This window comes from Empidonax traillii, unplaced genomic scaffold (assembly GCF_003031625.1).
Source record: "Empidonax traillii isolate 1590-97213 ecotype Southwest subspecies unplaced genomic scaffold, ASM303162v1 scaffold247:size2371522, whole genome shotgun sequence".
NCBI lineage: Eukaryota > Metazoa > Chordata > Aves > Passeriformes > Tyrannidae > Empidonax > Empidonax traillii.
Window position 1 is genome coordinate 398296 of NW_020955440.1, and position 23181 is coordinate 421476.

At 41.2% G+C, this 23181-nt stretch overlaps 1 protein-coding gene across 2 annotated transcripts in view; it reads right to left on the reverse strand.

The window, feature by feature from the left end:
* Nucleotides 1-6682: 6682 nt before the first annotated feature.
* GTF2F2 (general transcription factor IIF subunit 2) overlaps nt 6683-23181 on the reverse strand; it is an 83011-nt gene continuing 66512 nt past the window's right edge. For both annotated transcript variants that reach the window (XM_027888893.1, XM_027888894.1), the window contains exons 7-9: nt 19921-20020; nt 12823-12966; nt 6683-7565 (exon numbers count right to left, since the gene is read on the reverse strand). In XM_027888893.1, coding sequence (XP_027744694.1) covers nt 7446-7565; nt 12823-12966; nt 19921-20020 — 364 coding nt within the window. In that variant the 3' untranslated portion in view covers nt 6683-7445. The remainder of the gene's footprint in view (nt 7566-12822; nt 12967-19920; nt 20021-23181) is intronic.

Sequence of the window (23181 nt, forward strand, 5' to 3'; positions counted from 1 at the left end):
TATGCTGAGGTTGGGAGCCCCGGGCACCAGCCTGGAGCAAATTGCCACGTGGCACCTGTGTACAGATGAGGTGCTGCTTTAAAAAGCAGGTGCTTCAAACCGTGATGAGCACAGCCTTCTGTTTGGTTGAGTGGCAAATTGTGTGTCATCCTATCTTCTTCCAGGCTAATTGGGACAGTGAATTGGTGTGTGCAAACATGCCTAACTAGAGGGTTCTGTGCTCCAAACAGCCTCCTGTGCTTTCCTGCACAGCAGAGCCTGTGATGGGAAGTCTCCTTCTAGCCTGCTGTAAAGGAAGTGTCAGTTCAAAGGCTCTGGAGATGAGGGACTTGGTTATGTTTGTTTTCTTCAGTGAGCTGCAAGAGGAGTGGTTTTGCTGCTTGTTGCACTTGCTGCACTTCTCAAAAATGTATTGCTGCCTTTCAGTTTCTCAGGGAAAAGGGCATGTCCCGCTGCTCTGCAGTGTCAAGTCAGTCACCAGGGAGGAGAGGTTAAACCACAATCAATGGCAGGGAAGGATCATGGCTATGACAAGTAGCTGTGGCAACAACAAGCAGCTGTCACAGCCACAGTGCTGTGGTAGCTGCCTGCTGTGGAGCCTGGGTGAGGGAGAGTTGGGAAGTCACTACATCCTGGTAAGTGGGAGGTCCATGGCTGGTAAATACACTTGTCAACAGTCTGTGACGCAACTCTGAGTTGGAAAGGAAGTCAGCATATTTCCTCATAACCCAATTCCTCTTCTGGCCCATCTTCATTTCAAGCAGCTGTTCCCTGGGGCTTGAAAAGCTGAGGTGATTTGGGAAGGCAAAGCTTTGCACTTCACACAACAACTTTGGAGTTATTTAACTGATAAAAATCCCTAATGATAACAAATGACCCTGGTGCTGCTTAAATGCTAGCCTGAACTGAAGGATGGCTTTAAAACCTATGCCTGTCTCGTTTTAAAGCATGTGCTTATCAGGGTTGATCTTGCATTCCTGGAAAGATATTTTCAGTGGCTGGAAGGGCTGTGGAACTGGGAAGGATCCAAATAGCTTTTCCCCTGCGCCTCATGGAGCAGGTTAAGCAGCTGGGTTAGAGACCTTTCCCCTGCTGGCTCAGGTCTCCTGCACCCACTATGAGCTGGATGCTGACAGGGGAACAAAGGCTGATTGCCTATCAAGAGGGGGAAAAAACCCTGCCTTTTTAGTTTCACACTCGTGGTGCTTGATTAGGGGAATGGTGTGTCGGGGCTGGAGGAAGCAGCTGCTGTGCTTGGCACATGTCCCATGGTCCCCTTGACCTTTTGCCTTCCCACCCCACTGTTCCCCCTCAATGCCTGCTTTTGTCTCACAGTTGTTCTACCCCATCTGGGTCTTGCCCCATCTACAAATCCACTCTGCCCTCTGAAAGCAAAGAAAAACCCTCATTTCCCATGAGCCAGTAACAGTGGTGTTAATACCGGAATGCTGCTGCAGCAGCTTGTTTCTCCTTGGCTGCCTGCTTTGAGGAGAGAGGTGCAGCAGACCTGGGGATGTTCTTGCAGTGGAGGGAATATCTGGTGTGTGGAAGAGGTACTGGTGGCCCCACTGCCCCCTCCTGGGTACCCAGCTGAGCCAGCCCCACTCTATCCCTTGGCTTTTCCCACTTGGCATGGGCTGGGGGTAGATGCCAAAGCCCAAGTGAGTGATGGTCCTGGAGCCTTGTGCAGCCCTCAGTTTGGGACAAGGAGGGAGAACCTGCAAAGGGAAAATTTTAAATGAAAGTATGTAGGAAACACAGGTTTGGTTGGTTTGGGGGCCTTTTTTTGCAGATTTCTTTTTTTAAATTGTTTTAGCTCATGGCCAGGAGGGAATTAACATAAGCTTAGAACATGGTTGTTGTCAGAGAAATAAAATTGGACTAATTTTTTTAAAAACAGGTTAAAAATTAAAAAGCCGTAATTTGGTTTTCTCCCTTAGCAAGTTTCTGGCTGTTGCCAGCCTGCTACAGTCCTGGCAGTCTTTTCAGTGACAACCCTTTAGGAAGGATGCTTTTATTTATGAACAATAGTATCTGCATCAAGATAGTTTTGCTTTCTCACATGCTGCTGCTGGCTTGGAGGAGGGAAGACACCTCCCTCTGCTCCTGTGAACCTCCATCTATGCTTCAGCTCTATAGCCACTTCCCTGGCAATTGTAAGCTGGGATGTTTAGCTCTGGACCAGCCAGCCAGGAAATCTCTGTTGCTGCTAGCCCACGGTGGGAGAGCAGCAGTTTAACACTGTATTCATTTAGCTCAGAGAAAAATGTCCTGATGGGAGGGGGAAAAAGCCCCTAGCCAATCCTGAAAGTTTTTGCCATGAACAGTACAAAATCCACTGCCAAGAGCGTAACTGTGCTGGTTTGCAGTCCCTCAGTGTTGGCCGCCTTTTGGTTGAAGCTGCAGCTGGAAGCAGTTGTGCAAAGATCGAAGCCAAGTGGCTGTGGCCAGGGCTGGTGGCTTGAGGGAGCTTTTTTTGGGTGCCAGCAAATGCTGGCCCCCCTGCAAGTGCGTTCCGCAGGAATGCACAGGATGTTGTTGAGGATGGGCATAGCGGCTTGCTGTTTTAATTCATTAGAGCTGCATTCATTGCCTTCCACTTCAGGCAGAAAGGAGCCAAACACCTTTGAAGGTCTTTTTAAAACTACACTGGTTGTGTGATGCCAACCTTGCCAGGGGCAGCAGCTGGATGGTGATAAAAATGCTGAGCAATTGTTTCTCTGCAGCTCTCCCTTTATCTTGGGAGCTAACAGCAGGCATCTGTGGCCAGCAGCATCAGGAGGAAGCACTGCTGGCACTTCAGAGAGCAGCCCACTTTCTTCCTATCTTCAGCTAGGTGCTGAAGTGTGCAGCTGTTTTGGTGTTTTTTTTTTTTTTTTTTAATATGGAATGACCATAGAAGTAGATGTCCAGAAAGGTTTTAAAGATTAGCTTCTCAAAATCTTCGTTACAGACTAGTTGAGAAACAGCCCTGTAAAGCTGGATGCTCCCTCCCTGCTCACCATGGATGCTTATCTAGCAGAACCCCGCTTGCTATTGGAACAGTGTGGTTCAAGGGCTAGTTAATCAGTTAACAGAGTAGAGATGAAAAGAAACAGTTGTTCTCTTCCTTTCAAGATTGAAAACAAACTACTGCAACTTAAACAAACTACTGCAGCTTCTCCTGTCTATTTTCCTGTAGTTGCAAACATACTGCCTGCGAAAGCCTTAACACCATCAGGAGCAGAAAGCCCTCTTGGGGGTGCATTGCTTCTCCAGGGAATACATCTTGGCTGAAGTACTCGTAAGACCAGCCCCAAGCAGTTCCTTGTGCTGAGGTCTGTTGAGCTAGACAGGAAAAGGGGGTCTCCATTGTTAAGTCTGTGACTGTCACTTATAACACAAGCCCTAGGTGTGGTTTCCTGAAGGCAGGCTCAGCGGTGTTCAGTGACCCTTCTGGCTTACAGGTGCCTTTTTTGTGTTGGAATTTGTCACTTTTGTGTGAACAATTTGATGCTCCCTGAGAAAGGCTGACCCCACAGCCTGGTAGCCACACACAGCCTTGATTAGGAGAGCCAAGAAAGAGTTGTAGTCCTGCCACTGGTATGAGAAAAGGGGCAAGTTGTACCCAGCCACAGCTCTTTGAAAAGCTCAAGATGCAGATGAGCCTGGAGCCATGGCTCAGCTCTGATACTGCATTAGTGAGAAAAGCAGTTTGTTAGAAGTCCATAAAAACAGTGACTAATGAAAATGCTGTCCTGGTGACAGGGACATGTGAATGTGGGTGGGCATAGCTGACATGCAAGAGGTACGTTCAGCTGGAGCCAACTCCAAGCAGCTGATAAATGCAATACGTAGGTGACTCAAAGTATGGACAACTTTTAGTGAGCATCCACTGGGATCATAGCAGCTAGCGAGCCCTGATCCCACTCTGAGCCCTGTGCCAAAGATGTGGTGTCAGCAGCAGGTCTTACAGCCATATAACTTTCTGCCAGCTCAAGGCTAATATGCTGGTTTCAGCTCCAATTCCTCATGCAACCCTGCTGCCCACTGGGCTGTCCCACCAGCAGCCTCCTGGCTGGCTGCAGGCAGGACAACAGAGGATGAGGCAGGCAGAGCTACAGGCTGACAGGGAACAGAACACAGGAGCACTGGGACCAGCCCATCCCATTCTGGGTTTGAATCTGTGCCTTTCCTGGTTTACAGCGGCAACTTCCAGTCATGCATCTTCTTGCCCACTCCTACCACCTGTTGGGGTGGATGCATTACCATCTCCTCCTGTCTGCTCAGGTCCATGCTAGTACTGCTGGGTTTACTGAGTATGAAATGTCCAGTGACTCAAACTAATCATTTGGGAGAAGAAATGCTAGAGAGTAGACACGTTTTTAATCTCATTTAATGGCATTTAACACATTGATAATTCTGCTTGTGCTTATGGGACCCACTCTTCAAACAGAGCTTCAACCACTAATATTCAAGAACATCTGCACGAGCAGAGTTCAGCAGCGAGCAGAGACAGCAGCACATGGGGAGACCAGCAGGGAATCAGCGTTCATCACTGCTTTAAGTTCGGAGTTTAAATTAATCCAAATTCAGGAGCCAGGGAATCAGACCTGAACGCCTACAAGCCTCCTCCTATCTTCTGGCAGATGGCAATCCTGCTAACAGCACTTGCAGAACTAGTGGAGCAGAGCTGGAGAGTTTTTGCTGGTTATTAACTGGTGGATCCAAATGAGGTTGTCCCAAATGCTCAGTCATTATCGCAGTCTTGCGTGAAGTCAGACCAGTCCCACAGGGCAAGGGAGAATATGGGGCCCATAGCAGCATGTTTATCCTGCTGCTTCTGTCTCTAGGACAGTTTGTGCTGCAAGATCCCATGGCTTGGCTGCAGGCTGGACGAGGACCTGCCAAGGGCACTTAAAAGCTCCACCCTCACCTTTACCACATACTCCTACCAGGCAGGAGCCAGCAGAGTCCTTGAATACATGGCACATTTTTCATGCTCTACATCAGCATCTCTGTGGGCTCACTGATCCCTTGTCTCATGCCAAATCATGGAGGAAGGAGGTAAGAAAGTGCTTCAGAAGTTGCCTGGCTTCTGGACTGTCCTCTGGTTATCTTTTCTTTGTTTACCCTGGCATAGCATTTCCCAGTTCCATTTTTTAAATGCTGTATCCTCATTGTCCTGTTCCTTGGTTTTTATAACTGGTGCTATTACACAGAAGGCTGCAAGCAAACCAGTGCACCTTGGCATTCCTCAAACTTTCTGTTGCTCATCGATTGAATACTCCACTTCTAGGACTCTCCATGTTTTTAATGATACTCATAAAAAACCCCCAATCTTTGTAAAAACCATAAATCCCATAAAATGCTCTGTACACTTTCCATTACACCTGAATAGACCTTATTTACCCTGTCCAAGGCACTCTACAGATCAATAAAATACATCCTCTACTTATATCATCTGGCATTTTACACTGACTGATTATGTCCTTCTCAACTGAAGTCTAACTGTGAAGCAGCTCATAATACCAAAAATAAAGCAGATCCAAAACACTCTCCTGCTAAGCTAATCCTGCTGTGTATCCCACAAAAGGCAACCACTGCCCTCTGAAAGAGCATGATCATTTTTACCTGTGGCAACGAATTACACCACCCTTAAATCAAGACTGCATCGCATTCCCCTGCATGGTTTTAGAGGAGCATGTGAGGAGCACCATAAAGGAAGAGCTGGCCTAGACTTGCTAGGCACTTCAGCTGCTAAAATAGGACACGAATCCAACAGAGGAGCCCAGCTCATGAAAAACAAGAGCTCTCATCCTACATGTCAGTGAACACAAGCCCACGGAGGAACTCAAACAGCCCAATGAGGACAGCAATGTGTGCAGGCTCTGGTTATTGCTGGGGAGCACATCATGTACCACAGCAAGACACAAAGGCCGACTTCCTGAGTTCCTCAGCATCCTCAGATGTTTCCTGCAACTGTTAGCAAGCTGGGTCCTGCTTGTAGAGCCTGAGGAGACACAAGTCGATGGCAGTATTTATGAAAGCACACACATATCTCTAGAATGTGATCTGCTCTTCAAAACTCTCAGCAGACCACCTCCTAGGAACTGAACACTTCATGCCCCAGGAAGCTGAGTACCAGCAGGAACTGTATCTGAATGGAAATAACTACACAAACAACTCAAGAAAAAATGAATGAGCAAAATTGTGGTCAGAGTTTTACAAACCTCCAAAGGCATTTGACACCCTTTTGTTGCTTCTAAGTGGACCAATAATGGGATGTTTGCTTTTCACACAGACCTTCTTTCATTAGAGTGGGCAGAAATGATGCACAGTTTGAAGGACCTGAGGGAGTGTAAAAGTTGTGCTATCAAACCTCATCTGCTTCACTTACAGGTATACTAATGAGCTTTTTTTCCTCTGTGTTCTTTGCTCTTTCTTTAACATAAAACCTTTGAGAATATAATTAAATAGTCCCCTCCCTGCTCCCTCCCAAAAGGATGTTGAACAGACAACCCTTGCAATATGCATTTCAAAAATTAGGGAACAGAGACACAGATAAACTCAGCAATCTTTCCCAAAACACAGAGGAACCCAATGGCAAAGCCAGCAATAAAACCCCCTTTGTTTGAAAACACCCTTCAGACCTATGCCACCTAAATCACATGTTCAGTCAGTAATGTAGAACATTGCGTGGTACAAATTAAAATAATGTTTTTATTCATATGCTTGAACTAAACATAGGTATCAGCATAAAAACAACACAAAAATAAAACTCCTCCTTGCTGTACCTAACAGGCATTTCAATTTTTTTTTCAGTAATCACCTGGAGGGGACTGTCCTCTTCCCACTGACCTGTGTGTCAAACAGCTTTTGCTTTACACATTTTTAACTGTATTGATTTGTTCCCACGGAGTCTAAGGACTGTGATGAGCACCATGGTTGTGGCTGTTCTCCCTAAAGCCTGATCCCTAAAGGAGCATCGTGTCCATTCTACCCAAACGCTGCACAAAGGGTTGTGTATCCTTCCTTGCAGCCTTCCAGATGAAGCCCTAGCAGATCCCAGCAGAACTGACAGTATTAACCTGGTTATAGTGGAATGCAAAACCACAAAGTCCTGGGTTCCTCTAGACACAATTTCCTTCAAAGTCACTGAGGCTTGGAAAAGCCACAAAGCTACAAAGAAAAAGTAAGTTCAGAGCTCAAAAGATTTCTAATAAAGATAAATCTAATACAAATTTATTCTATAAACATTTTCTTTTCTGTCAAAAGACAACGCACTTATAGAAACACACAAGAAATATTCCTTGGGAAAAGAGCTACAGAAAATTACTAAGTATCAGCTGCTTTAACTTATCTTTATCCTTGCATAATTGCACTGTGCTCAGTCCTGCCTGTAAACCCATCACAGTTCCCTCAGTGCAATCACTGTAATTCTCTCTCGTTTTGAAATTTTTTTGTTAATCACTCTTTTCTTCTCCTTGGTAGTGTCTGTATTCCGGCTTCAGCTCCCATGTGTTTTTGTGGGTCCCCTTCACATTGTAGATGCCTATTTCTCTCAAAATTTCTTTCAAGTATATCTGAAAGAAAACAAAAATTCGTATTATACAGGCAGGCAATTGCCAGGGTTCCTACAGATCTGCTCAACTGCGTTCACTCAGTTCACAAGGGGGGGCACAGCAAGGCTGGTTGATTGGCACTAAGGGGTGCAATAATCTGCCACAGATTTTGATCCTCAGGCACAACAGGGATTAGAGCAGCCTGGGTGTAACGCCTGGTGCAAGGCCCCAGGGACGCAGCAGGGAGCACCTGAGCTGCAGGGGTGACGGCTCCCACACAGTTCCCTGTGAGAGACAAGTGCTAGCAAGATGAGATGGATGTTCCATGCAGCACATGCTGTCGAAATGAAGCTCCCATAACCTCCTGGGAAGGTGATGCTGAGGTTATCTTACACATCCTCCTGCTGGAATTCCCCCACTTGAGCTAAAAGCTCGTGGTCTTCTTGCTTGGGCTGGGATCATCTTGAAACTCCTTGCCTTATTCAAACTCGATCAAAGCCCCAGGCTGTTGGCTTTCATGCCATTTTGCAAAGCTTTAAGCATTTTATTATGGCCTCATTTATAGAGTAGGTGTCAGAGGATTTTCTAATACATTAAATTATTTAGCCTTGGAAGAGAAAGAAAAAAACCCAAAACAAGTACAGCTATGATACCAGTAGTATAACCTTTGAGAAAACACAGCTCACTGATATGAGCCTGCTTTACACTTTATAATAAACACCAGTAATTTTCTTAAGAGCCATTTGCTTGCTTGTTTGTTTAAATATTAATCGGGACTGATGTGAATGGATTGCCATGGCAACCACAGACCACAATTTAAGAATCCCCGCATTAAATTCATAATTGCTTTAGTTTGAGCAATTTAATCCTCTTGGAGTGCATATACTGTACTGGAGTTATTGGAACCCTTGTACTTTCTGCATCTACAGTTCCACTAAGTGCAAATATCAATATACTCCAACTCATTAAAATCAGCAAATATTTGTTGAGGACACAGAAAAAAGAAGTGCCCATACTGATGGCCCAGTCTGTTCCTTACACTCTTCCCCTTTTTGCTAAATGGAAAAGATGGGAAATACACAAATAAAAAGTATGTTCTCAGTCGGAAAAAAAAATGTCTCTTCTAGAGAAATCAGTCATTACTCTCCAGGTACACATCAAAAATATACAAAACAAAATAAAAATCCAGATCCCACACTAACGATGACACTTCATTTGGACTCATCTACCAAAATTATTCTTAAAAACCTATCTCAAAGCAATGAGGGGTGTTGGTCCCACAAGTAAGAAAGGTGATCGTAGCAGACCGCATATGCGAACTAGTTTCTTAGGGTCTTTTCCTGGAGTGGAGTGTCTGGGCACAGGCGCTGTGAGCAGGGAGTTCATTCCCTTCGAGGGTGCAGGATGCCAACCCCAGCAGGTGGCAGCAGCAGATCGCTGTACATCCCTTCGCACACCTTTCCGCATCTTGCCTATTGCAGAGATGCCGTCATTATTCCAGAGTCAGGTACCCAGGGCAAACGTGCTCACTACAACAGCAATCAGTGCACAAACGTTTTTGTAGGGCAGCACTCTCTTTGTGCCACGCACCTTTTAGAAGGTGCTGAAAGCAGGTGAGAAAGCGATTTCTACATGGGGTGTTAGTAGATGTGTAAAGCTGCATATCCACTGCTTTGATTGCAATCCCTGTGCGTGCACACGAGGTAGCTTTCAGTAGTGCAGCTGACAGAGACTTCAAAACATGGCAGAGAGTGTGGAAGGAACACTTGGAAACAAGGTTAAATTCTGCTCTAGACCACACGAACAGAGAACTGGGAAAAAAAATCCTGTAACTGCACTTAGTCTCATGAAGTACATCCATTTGCATTTCCTGGGCTGACAGGTCTGTATCTGGGAAGCCGGGTCACAAGGCATGGCAGTGCTGCTGGGCTCGGGCAGAGCAAAACCACTGTGGCTGCACGTCCCAAAGCTCCCGGTGCTCACTCACCCAGAATTGGCCACCCAGCTATATTAGGGTTACTTTTAATTTCAGCTGGTTTTCAAACCTAACTCCCCAGGCAGTTCTGCTTCTCTCAGGGCAAAACTTCCAAGAGTTTTGATTCAACAGCATATCAAAATGGAACAAAACTCACCCAAACTGAATAGGAAGTGCCACAAGTAACAGAACTTCAAGCTGGAACTGTGAAACTGCAGCAACTGAGGATTTGCCATCTCTGGTGCAGGGAAGACCTAAGCAGCAGTGGCTTTAGGTAGGGCAGCTGAGAACATTAGCCCCAAAAAATCACTGTATGTGCACAGATAACAGTGACCTGTTGGAGCTTTTAGACAAATTACAAATCAGGGGTAGTCCTGCTGTGCTGTATTTTACATGAGAGCAAGTGGCTTGATGAGGGGAGTTCAGGGGATGTTAGGATTTCTCCTGCAGAATCACTTCTCCTTCTATAACCCAGGACTTTCCACCTGGGTCTGCAGTGCACCAGGCTGGCCTATACATCGTGAAACATACTACTCTGATATCACACCATAGAGAGAAACTTTACACTTCCCCCAGTGATGCCAAATACTGAATTTTAGAGCCTGGTGAGAACTTATCAGGGACCTACAATTTTTTTCTCAGAAAGGGATGCAGTATGCTTATATACATAGATTTTAACACAGAAGCTCATTTGTAGGTGATCTGTTTGTACATTCAAGGCATCCACTGCTCTGTTCCATCTTCCCTCTTGATTTTTTTTCATAAAAAGTAAAATGTTATTAGAGAATCATGGGATAGAAATTACTAAGGAATAAAATTTCAAGCTCTGAAAATCCTTCTGAAACTTCGAGGGGAAAACAAACCCCACTGTGTTTAGGAAAACCATTACTTAAAGCTAAAATGTAATTTTTTAAAAAGGTAGTTCATCTTAGACCACTGGTTCCATACTGGTTCCATTCTTCACAAACATTTGATTTCTCATAGAAAACCATATTATGTTCTCAGCCAAGCAAATAGTTATTTTTCATTACAATGGAAAACATATAAACCCAGGTGCAATGGTTTGGTTTTAGGCCTCTTCCTGGCCTCTTCCTGGTAACCAGGTTGAAACTAAGGAAGTACCCATATCCCAGTATTCCATTCTATTCTTTACATAAGCAGAAATATAAATAGAAGGGGGGAGGAAGTTAGAAGTTGTAAAGAACAGCAACTTCCCTACAGCTGGGCTCCTCGCGTGGGGGTTGAGGGCCTGTAGGCCTCGAGGGGCTGTTGTTTTCCTCTGATTTGAGAGGAGAGATTCGATAGTGGGCTGAGTCACTTCTGCTATTCTTAAGGAAAGTATTAAGGTTTTGTTTGCTAATTCTTCATTGACTGGGTATATCTGTTCTCTCTCTGTGTTGGGGAGTTGGGGCTCCTTTTTTTTTATATGTAGATAAGTTTGAACTGTATATAAGTGTAAATATATATATATATATATATAGAGAGAGAGAGAGAGAGAGAGAGTTTTGGTTTTGTTATTGTGGTTTTCTGATAGTTTTTTGTCCTTCCCTTGCCTTCCCTGTGTTCGTATAAGGGGGTGGGAGGAAGCTGTCGCTGTGGGTTTGGGCACTTGGCTGAGGGTCAGGTCCAAACCACCCCACCAGGTTACCCTAATATTTTGTATTCAGAACAGACTTGCTTTGTGATTTTATGATCACAAATAAAGATGGCAGCAATTTCCTTTGTAACATGCAACATATTCTGTAGCAAGGGTTTAATTTACTATTTACACTTACTATTATAGAAAAATACCCTTATTTATTTGTAACTTCAAGTTCTCCAGTGATTTAAGTGGGAATTGTGGGTGACTACTGCTAGCTGATGTCATGCTAGATGGGATAAATCTGCACCTACTTACATTCAAAGTGATCAAGACAGTGGTATTTACACCTCTCTAACAAAAAAAAGACCAGAAAACCACAAGACAAACAAACAAAATTTTCCTGCTACTTCCTCCTTATCTTCCTCCTATTCCTTCCGCCTTCTCAGCTCCCATGATCCACACACCTTCTCTGCCACACAGATAAGGAATTGACTCATGAGATAAATGAATGGAATGGAAGATGAAAATACATTATTCAACTAAAATACATTACTCAACTAGTTTCTTTCAAGGTACTAGAATACAGTGAACCTACATGGTTTGAGTTGGGTAACATCTTTGGGCATTTTCTAACCAGATTGTGCACTTAATACCAGTGCTCTGACACAGACATACTTAATTCTAACTGTGAAGTGAGCAAAACTAGTAAGTATCTTCATTTCCCCCCCCTTTTTTTTTTTACATAGGAGTATTTTTTCCATAATCCAGCTGTTGGTGTTCTTTCTTCTGCTTTAGCTTTTGTGACATTGTCGCTTCATTTAGATTAAAAAATTAAGTCCATTAAAGTTTTTTTGAAATCTGCAGCTGGGTTGAGGATAGATATTTAAGTTGGCGGTAAAAAATATCAAAAACACCAAAGATACTTCATGTGTCATTATCTCCCTCCCAATCCCAACTGGTCTGCTCAAGGAAAGGTTGAACAGGGGAAGAACGAAAAGAACTGGAAAGTTAGGGTTCACAGATGAAGAGGCTGGCAGACTCTGCAAGACAACAAAACCACTACATAAGCAGAAGCCTTTGTGCTTTTCCTGTTTGTGTATCAAAACAGGGTTTAAAAAAACCCGGAATCAATCCTAAGTATCAACCACCTAAACTCTTATCCTAAAAATTATTCTATTTGTAAAGGAAATCCAGTGATTTTGGGGACACTGACACAACACCTGAGCTCCTAACATGGATAATGCTTGCATTTAATACTAATTCCATGAAATACAGTTTTCTAGACCCACAGAAAAAGAGCAACCCCTGTTGCTCTGCCAAGATAAAGTTCAGAAGCTGAAGGAAGGACTGACCACACACTTACACAAGCTGTCTACAGCCCAAAGAACTAGGCTTCACTGAGGAGAGTAGCAGGGGAGACATGAGAGCATTGCAGAATTTGGTTCCCAGTATTAAAACAAACCTAAATAAGAAAGTCATCATTTAGGTTATTTAAACCATCTCTGTCAAGAAAAAGCACACTCACTGCAATGATTCGTATCTTACACTGTCCTACAATAACAAACTTAAAACTGATGATTTCAGTCCATTGTATTTAGAGACCTGTTTCAAAGGAACATTATATATATCTATATAGACACACAACTATTTTCTGGATATGTAAAATATACACAATAGTAACTACTGAAAATGGTTGTATTTATAAGACTCCTAGTACATACCACGGGCTGTTTGGTTATGTCCACCAGGTCTTTAATGTTGTAATACTGATGTTTCTCAAAGGCTGAAAAAAGCATGTCCAACACTTGTTGTTTATCAGCTCGAGCTCGTTTTCCATCCTCTTTCTTCTTCTTCTCATATTCAATCTGTTACAAAACACATTTTGAAGACATTCACATGTAATTCTCAGTGCTGAACATCAAGATATAAAAAACCTCTTCTATTTAATAAAACACTGTTTAATGACTCAGTGGTTTTCATCTGGAAAATTTTCTTTTGAGGATTCAAATGTTCTTTTATGAACATAAACTAAGCATTTTGTCCTCAGCACAGTAAGCTTTTCAGATGTGTATTTCTGCTTTAACCACAAAAAAAATGCAGAAACAGAGCCTGCATGGTATTCTCAAACCTGGAGAGAAAATTAATAATAGGACAGGAATCCAAACTGAGATGAGATTCTCCCTCCACCTCTGCTGATATCAGCTTCTGAATTATAATGACAAATGTCAAACAACTCACAAATTGCCATACTTGGGAAATTCCACAGACCAACATGGCTACATCTGCAATCATAACAACCTCCTGCCCAAAGGATGCTCAGACAGGCCTTGCACACTGCCTCATCTGCTTCAGAAACAGCACTCAAGGCATCCACCCTGTCAATACACAATTTATCTTCAGCAATGGAAGACATGCTTTGAGGATGCAGGTGGTTTCTCTTCAGGAGAAATCCCAGTAGTACACCCAAAGTTACAATTGTCCAAAAACACAAACCTTCTAAGCAAGGAGAGGCTCCTTGTTGCCACACATCACCCTACTTCAAATTGCATATTAAAAATTACTTAACCATTATAATCTGCACAAGATGACCATGTATTTTTGCAGAAACTTTTAGCACCTCCAAAAATACTTCCTCTGACTCATCATTAAAAGTATGATTTGCACAGACCAGCACACCCCAAACAAACCCAAATCACCACAGAGCACCAACCACAACACCTGCCAGTACATCACCCCATCCACCCCCAATACCACCCTCGACAACTGAAAACCACCAAGCTCCTCAGAACCAACAAAAGTGATGCAGAAGGTAATGTAACTCGTGTAATCATCAAGTGCTTTCAGGCAAACTGCGTGGGTGAATCCATAGCGGCACAATGTACAGCAGAAAAGATGCATGTGATGCATGAGGGACACGTGCCTGGCTGTAAGTGCGATAATTTTATATGGCAGACATTCTGCTTCTGATGTCTCAAACCTGATCCACAAAAGGAAGGCCTTTGGATAAAACGCCTAGAAATGAAAATTCACAGTTCTACTGGGTACTAAAAATCTTATTTTTAAGAAGAGAGATTGGTTTTATGGCACAATTTATTTTTTTTCCTATGTTTCCTTGCCAGCTAACTCCCTCCTACTCTCAGAGTGAAAATAGCTTGTCTCTTGGTAGCTGTCCCAAAGCAGGTTATTACTACCTTTGCCATAGCTCACAGATCTCCAGAAAGCCAACTATCTCTTTCAAATCCTGAAGCAGATGTACATCATTAAATTGAATGCAGACCAATTGTTCCAAACCTATAAGTTTGAACAAACCTATAAACCTTGAAGTCTGTTGCTTCTGCTTTAAACCTAAAAGGGGCTTGCACAACCAAATACTTCTCTGCTTTTCCAGCTGCACATTAGTGTTATAAAAGCTACAACTGAATCACACAAACCCACCAGACAACTGATTTTTAACCACTAATACAAGTTTGTGTAATTATTTAACTCTTTAGACTCTGAATTTAAAGAAGAATAAATCTTCAAAACAGTAATAGCTTTGCAACAATAGCAAACTGTAACATCAAGTAAGCCAACTTCACAGTACATCACCTTGCTTGTCATGATCTGCAGCAGAACTGCTACACCACAGACACAAGAGTAGAAATGTAAATTAGGACACTGGCCTTCCTATAAACCATAGTGGGTCAAAACATTTGCTTCTTCAGAAGTCCAAGAGACAAGTATTAGGAGCTTCTGTTAACCTTGAAAAGGTCTAAATTGCAAGCTTTGGAAGTCCTGCTGGGGATTCCATTTGTGTTTCTCTACTGGTACAATCTCACCATGCAGTACAATGCACGTAGACTGCACTAAGTCACAAACAGGCAAAGTAGAACTGCAGTGGCACCAAAATATATATACTGGTTGAGTGTCAAAAAGGTATTAATAGGTACACTGATGAGGTCCCCTCTCAGTTGACTCTTCTGGAGGCTGAACAGGATCAACTCTCTCAGCCTTTCCTCATGAGAGAGATGCTCCAGTCCCCTGAGCATCTCTGCAGCCCCCCACTGGACCTGCTCTAGGAGCACTCTGTCTCTCCTGTACTGAAGAGCCCAGAACTGGATGCAGCACTCCAGATGCAGCAGCCCAATCACTAGAGCTGAGCAGAGGGGCAGGATCACCTCCTTCAACCTTCTGGCAATGCTTTTGTTAATGTACCCTAGTATACCACTGGCCTTCCTGGCCATAAGGACACATTGCTGGCTCATGGATAGTTTGTGGTCTACCAGGACCCCTAGGTCTTTCTCTGCAGAGCTGCTCCCCAGCAGGTCAGTCCCCATCCTACAGTGGTGCATGGGGTTATTCCTCCCAGGTGCAGGACCCTTTGGTGAACTTCAGATGGTTCTTCTCTGCCCATCTCTCCAACCTGTCAAGGTCTTTTTAAAAATTCTCTAACTTAATCTAGTTGGATAGAATAAATATATTTGGTTCTCTTAGAAAACTGCTCCAGAGTATTTTCCCTTGGTAGTTCATTGGAAGTACCATCCTGTAGGACATGTTGTATGACATGGGAAGGAAAGCACACCTACAACTTCATGGAATCAAGACACTGACACTGTATTCTCCTGGAAGCAGTCTCCTAATTAGCCACTGCAATCAGCTGCAGCTGGCTTTCTTGAGCCTGAGTTTTCAGCCTTTTCTGACTTAAGTGATCCACAGGATTTTCCAGTTTCTCTGTGTAGTTGCTGATCAGGTCACAGCTGACATTAGTAAAGAACACTACTGGATTTTCACTGAAGCCCTGTTACATTTGATACACTGGTTTATGGGAAACTAGGACTGAGTACATTAAAAATGTTTTGAATACATACGCATTTTAACATTTTACAAGAAGAGATGGATTATCCAGCCTTAATTTGTTGCTAGAAAAGCATCCAACACTTCAGAGCTGAAGTTCAGAAGACGGTAGGAGAGAAGAAGGCACCTGTATTTGCAATGCTTGACTGAGTTCTGGGTTCCTGCATACACCTGAGGTCACTTTTCAGTGCAAAGACCTATGCACTTGTTTTTGAGGGTTGCAACTTTTCTCTGACTCAAAAATGCACCAATTGAAAGATGAGGCATAAAAGATGACGACAGCCAGTCACAGGCTGCATCACTGTGCCACAGCAGCAGCTATTATACCAACCCTTCTGAGGTCTTCTACCTCCCCAAATGACAAAATCAAAACGAACAAGAAGAAAACCAGAAACAAGCTGGAACCTCTTCAGGTGGAAGGTTAAGCTGAAGTGATGGAAGAAACAGATTTCTTCCTTTTCTGTTTTTTTGTTTTGTTTTTAAGGAGCAAGGACAAGAGTGAAGCACCAAGGTTATTCCTCCTGTATGAGGCAGAGCTATGGAAATAATAGGTAAGCAACATGGTTGTAATAGGAAAAGCTGCTGGGACTCTCAAGGCAATCTTTAAGAAGAACACCAAAAAATCCATGGTACTGTTTGTACCTCTTCAAATGACATATAGTGAAAATGTGCTTAGCTAGCAACTAGCTATCAGCTATAACTCTTTCCATGTGGAGAAGAAACCCTACTTTATTAAAAATTGATGCTTCCTACACAAAAATCGAAGTTACAATAAGGAAATTCTTCACTGATATTAGGTCTCCGAGACAACTGTTTCATGACTGGGACTAAAATCCCTATGACAGAATCAACAGTCTCCTGGAAAATAACACGAAATAGTCTTTTTAACCAATGCACACTCTTTCTTTTTGGTAGTAAATTGTACTGCCTAGAATTCTTCTTTCTGTATTATTTTAGTGCCTCAGTACACTCTCCACAGTAGAAGCTTCTATTTTACATTCTCTCGATGAACTAAGGTAAATCAGATAAGAGTATTTGTATTCCTTATACAAATGCAATGTGAATACTCTAATATTCTTAATTCATTAATGTAAAAAATCAACTCACATAGAAAACCGAATATCCCTTTACTGAAAAGTTACTTGCAGCTGGTGTCCCAGTTGCCCACATTTTAATTAGCAACATTAGCATTTCCCTCCAACTTTAGTGACAGCTCCCACTGTTGTCTAAAAACACAGAGCACATTGTGAAGTGCTATTAAAAAAAAAAAAAAAAAAAAAGCATGGTATCTTCTGTTTCTGTTTTCTTTTTTCTGTTTTGTGAATAAACTGTTCATAGCAAATGACAATGCAGCCTTTCATTTTTTTCTTCCTGTTTTCTTTGCAAATGGAATCTTTTACGCAGTAGGCTTAACACACTTTTTAACAGTCATATTATAGAACATGCCAACACTGTAAACCAATTAGATTTGTATTCAAGTTGCGTGGTTTTTTAATTTAAAAAGCATTCAAAAGCAATTTGACTTCAAGGAAGGACCATTTTAGAAGAAGCTGTTTAGCATAGAAGTTGTGAGTTTATCCCTGCAAGACTTCATAGTGAAATCAATTTCTCTTTGTTTGCCTTCCCAGGATGTTGCTAAGCTTCCTGAAAAGCTGTCAAAATTGCCTTCTTGAAGTATCATTGACACTGAAGCTGATGTAGCTGCTTCGGTAGACAACTAATACAGAGGTGACAGAGAAGCAATCTAAATCTAAAGTTTCATCTGAAGATGCTTGAAAATAGTCTTAAAGGTTTTCCCATCTCCTGGAGCATGGGTACCAATCTATACAGTACAGGACAGTGGGAAGAGGGGATCACAAAGAAGTCTTTGAAGGAGTAACCAGAACCACTAGAGAACTTTTCTGCTGTATTACAATTCAGTGATGTGAAGAATCCAGCTGCAAGAATATTAAGCTTGCAAACACGTGTAACACTTAGAGACATAGAGAAAATGAAGGTGCCTTTCCCAGGGAAGAAAAACTAAGTTACAGTCTTGGCATATATTGTAATGGAATTGCAATTTCTTCCAATAAAAAGGTAGGCTTAATATAATTTATTGAAAAAAAAAAATCACCTTCCCAGTCCTTGAATTCAAACAAGCTATTACTATTTCCCATCTACATACAATTTATTTCCCTCATTCTTCCTCTTGTATGTTAATTTATAGGTACATAGAGCAGCCAGACCTAAGCCCTGTTATATATTCTTTCCTTCAGGAAATGTTAATCCTTTCTTTCTTATTTAGTAAATACTCATTCTATCCTTAGAAACTGGCCAGATGATGACTAAATGTATCAGGATATGGTAGCTTTTTCTTCTTTCTTGTGAAAAGTCCTGTCCCCAACACAGCAGTCATATGACCACTAGCAATGCAGCAAGTTTTAAGAAAGCAACTGCTGCTTGAACACAGCAGACAAATTCAAACAAGAGAACAAGAGGTTTAAAAAGACTTTTTCCCAGACATCTAACTTGAACCTTAACAAAGGACTTCATGAAAAGAAAGATGTTTTTGAAAGGTAGTTGTGCTTGGGCCTTTAGAGTCAAGGCAAGGTCAAGGGTGACTCAAGTACAAGTACAGTTTACTAGTGTTTTCCCATCAGAACAACGTTAAGGTAGACACGAAAAGTAAATACACTGCCAATGAATTTCCATTACCATGGACAGATATGTAACCAATAAAAACCTTACAAGAGCATCATCACTTTTAAGAGGCCCAGTTATGTCCTATTTATACCCCCTGCAGCTCACAGGAGACTTTAATTTCTGTAATGACATGATGACTGCAGTTTGCAACTGGAATAAAGACACAAAGATTGTTTCCAGGTTGAAGTCATAGTGCTGTAATTATGCTAGTGTCAGGGAAAGAGCACAGCATCCCACTAAAAAGAGAAGCTGTAAATCACTATAGCTTATTTCAGAATTAAAGAAGTGGTGTAACAGTAACATCATAAAAGAATATACTCATACAAAACTGCATCTCCATAGCAGGACGTACCAGTGTGACTATTTTGGTTAAATGTCATTCCCTCAGTTGCAACAGTTATATTGGTATGATCATCTATGTATAAATCAGGCTCTGAACAGTAACTACTACAAAACAGTCCCATGGGAGAGAAACAATTATTTTTAGTTCTGTGGAAATGGACTGACTTTCATAATAAGGATTAAATATCACCCAATATATTGTCATTTGTTTTATGTAAATAAAATCTTAATAAAAAGTGTAAAAGTTTAAATGACTAACACAGTGACTCATTTCAAGTATGACTTAACATTTCTCACATTCAACAGTAACAGCGATTCTATATGCACAAATACAAATTACTCAAAGAGGATCTTTAAGGAAAAGGACACTATAGTTTGTGTGTACATCAACTGATCTGGAACAGCAGTGTGGGTGTAATATTGACAAAGCCAATGATGCCAATATCATGTACTTTGAAGGTATGAAACTGTGAAAAATTATCAGCTGTTATTCTTTTCTACTTGTTAATTTCTCCAAAGGACTAGAAACTAATGATTCTTTTCAAGTCCTTTAACCTCCTCCAGATGATACTTTATTTGGTTTTAAGCAGTGCTTCCACATCTCATAGCACAAAGCAAGAAGTGCCTTTTATCCACAAACTTCAAAATCGCATTAAAAAAAAATGTCTAAAGCAAGAATGTAATGAAGCTACTAAAAAGGCTTGGGTGAAGGTAGTCTGTCCTCCATCAGGTAACACAAGACAGTTAGAACTGGCAGATCTCAGCCCCAAGGGTGATATTGGTCATGAGACAGAAGATCCCCAGAAGACAAAATCAGGGAGAAAACAAGATAACATGGAGCATTTCCAAAGACAGTGGCCAACTCTGAGCAAAAGAGCTGCAGGACTGCAGCAGAGCAATTCTGGAGTCCTAAGCCAAACTCCTCATAAAGAGAAGAAGGGAAAATACTAAAAGCTACTTACATTATACTGATGATTAGCCACCGGTTTATAGTTCGTGGTTACAGCTTTGTCCAGCTGTTGTGATAGCCTTAGAGGTTTAGAAGATTCTTCTATCTGTAATCTGCAAAAGAAAACAAAAAAAAGAATTAATAAAAAGTTCAGACAAGCACATGCTCAAAGTGAATTCTAAAAACCTGCAAGTATGAACAAGCCGTTATCAAAGGTCAGCTGCAAACAAATCATAAGGCAAAACAGATGCACTATTCTGAATTAGGTTTTTTCTTCTCTATTTTTGCTTGAGGACATTGAATTATTAGGGTGTTATATGCTACAGAAGGCAATGAAATGCTGAAAACCAAGCAACCGTGAAGGGAAGGTACTAAAAACAATGTCTGAACACAAATTTAATTCCAAAAGCCTAATGCTCAGGTTGAAAAAAAGTCCTTGCTCTTAAAAATAATCAAACCCAACCCAAGTAAACTCAGAATCTCACAGCTTACTCAGCTGAGGGATGATAAAGCTTTTTATCCATCTCTGCTGACTTCATGACCTTCTCTTAGATATTTTAATGTAAAACCATAAATTTCTATGACCTTTCTTTTAGTATTACAGTACATTACAGTACATTACATTAAAAGAGCATAAAGAATGGTTTTAAGAGCACTTTTAAAAATATGCAGCCAGAGAAATCCACCCAACTTCAAACCAATGTGCAATAAAGACTCTATCACAGAGATAACAACAGGTGACCTTCAGTCCTCTTTAGAAAAGACTCTGAGAAGGTCAGAGATTGAAGGTATCTTGTCAAGCTCATCCCTACGTAATTTAAACCTTATGTATGATGGTGTAGAGGGAGTGTCCCATTTACTTCAGGTTTAGCATTTAAGAATTACTACTTGAAATGAAGACACAAGACACCAAGCTCCAGAAAAGTACAGGATGATTTCACTTCAGACAAATAGCTTTATGGCACATACAATTAATATGTTCATCATCAGTGAAGCTCTTTTATTTCCAAAGGTGTATCTTCTAGGCAGAACAGTCAATTTTCACTAACTACTATATAAGACTTACAGCCCAATAAATGTACAGTGATGCTTGCTTCTTTCCAAACAAGAATTAATATGGTACATTAATTCAAATAATAACTGTATGTTTACTAGTGTAAAACATAAAAATGATAAAGCAGTTCTTTAAAAACCCCTGTAAATGTTTGAGATCACTGATTTATTTTTGTAAAGACATAATATACACCCAAAAAGCTAAAACCTGAATTCAGTGTGTTCAGGTGTTAAATTCTAATTTGACACCTGAACAACCTAAGTAAATGAATTTGAAATAAGTATTAAATTCAGAATTAAATTCTCTAGTTTTAGCAACTAGATGTGAAACCAATCATCCTTTATAGCTATATTGTTGGACAGTAGGTGGGGACAGTTTTGATTCATACATAGATATAAACCTGCTTCCTCTTGAATCTTGGCAGACTTGTCATTTTTTCTATAGTTTTAAATACCCCTAAGCAACCACTGCCTTGTATTCTACATTTCTGTATCAATGCTGCCTTCTGTCCAAACACTGCAGGTTTCTTTCTTAGCTTGAAGGAACATTAGTTGGAAGGTAAATGAACACGGAACACTTTTTGCTTACTAAAAGGGTTTATCTTTTGGCCTTCCATCTAATTAAATGATTTTAAAGATTTTATTGACCTGGTTACCCAAGGTCTTCTAAATGCATGTTTCACAAAGAGGCATAGGTAAAGTTAAATCAATATCTTTTCTACAAATCTGTCTTTTTCTCCACTTTTTCACTGCCTTTTTTTTTTTTTTTTTTTTGATCTCAGTGCTCAAATCAGTTGGTGTCACATTTTCAGGGAGAGCTGGGCCTTCGATGGTGGCACTTCTTCATGATTAATTCTCCTTGCACCGGGCTTTATATTGATAACTTTTTACGGTGTGAGTTTACAACATCCTCCATTTCTTCAGGTAAACAGTCAAAGAACATTAGCCTTTCAATAGTGAATTGTCAGTCATGAACAGCAGACACCATTTAATCTTAAAGGTCTCTTCCTGTTCTGGCATTTTAAAATTACAATACAGGACATTTCAAGCCCCACTTCAGTGCAGCTCCCTTAAATTAATCCTTCTTTGCATAAAAGAACACCAGCACCTTATTTCTTAACATTTTTCACTCATCATGCAGGATATGCTCTTTTATTTTAACCTGCCAGTTTCAAACCCGTAGAAACCCAAACATGTAGGAGAGTTAATACACTTCTGAAAGGCCTTCTTCCAAAGGTTGAGGGCAGTGAAGTTACATTTAACAAGGCAACTGCCCTAGCATACAACCTTGAATGCAGATGAAAACTTACTGCCTGCTTAAAAAACAGAATGGAAGCCTACCAAGTAAAAATGGAAATGAATAATGAAAGGTTATTTGTGAAATGGCAGAAGACTTCAGGAAGATCTGCACACAGCAAGTAACAATAAAATCAGCTACAAATGTATGTCCCTAAAATTTCAGAGATGTTTATGTTGTACTTTGAGACTTCTTGCCAAAGATTTCCAAATTACAAGGATCCACAGAATCTCATAGATCTCAGACAGTCTTTAGAAAACTATCTTACAGTAAAATGTTAACCTTTTCTTTGTTTCTAGTTGACAAACTGCTGTAGTGAGAGCTAAAAATATACTACATTCCTGGTATTACTTTTTAACGCAAACAGTTACAGCAGTGGACACATGCCAATATGGAAATTTATACGGCAAGCATGGTGAATCAGGGGGGAAACCTTTTTATTACCAGCATTTATTCTATACATGCATCTTGCTCTTCTCTCTAATGGCTGCCCTTCTCATTTCTTTTTCTGCAGCTTTTGAGATTGCACAGAGAATGACACAGCCTCAGGTTACCTTCCTTCCATCAGGCTTTCATGCAGAATATCATCACACAATCCTGTGTGGAACAGCAGCTGTTGCACATCTGGAATTAGCTTCCATAAAATGCATGAATACAAATAAAGGGACTGACAAATGTGGTATAAACATCGAATTATCAAATGGTTCACGTGTGGATAAAGCACTGAAATTTGCTAAGTGCATTACAAAGGGTGAAGACAAACAGCCTGTAATCATTTTGTACAGATGATTTGTTGATACAGACACTATTTGTAGGGAAAATAAAGTATTTGGGTTTATTTTTCAAAACCACGCTGCAATTCTCTCTTATTCAGAAAGTAGAGTGAATATAACTGAATTTATAAGTTTGTATAGCTGTTGTTTG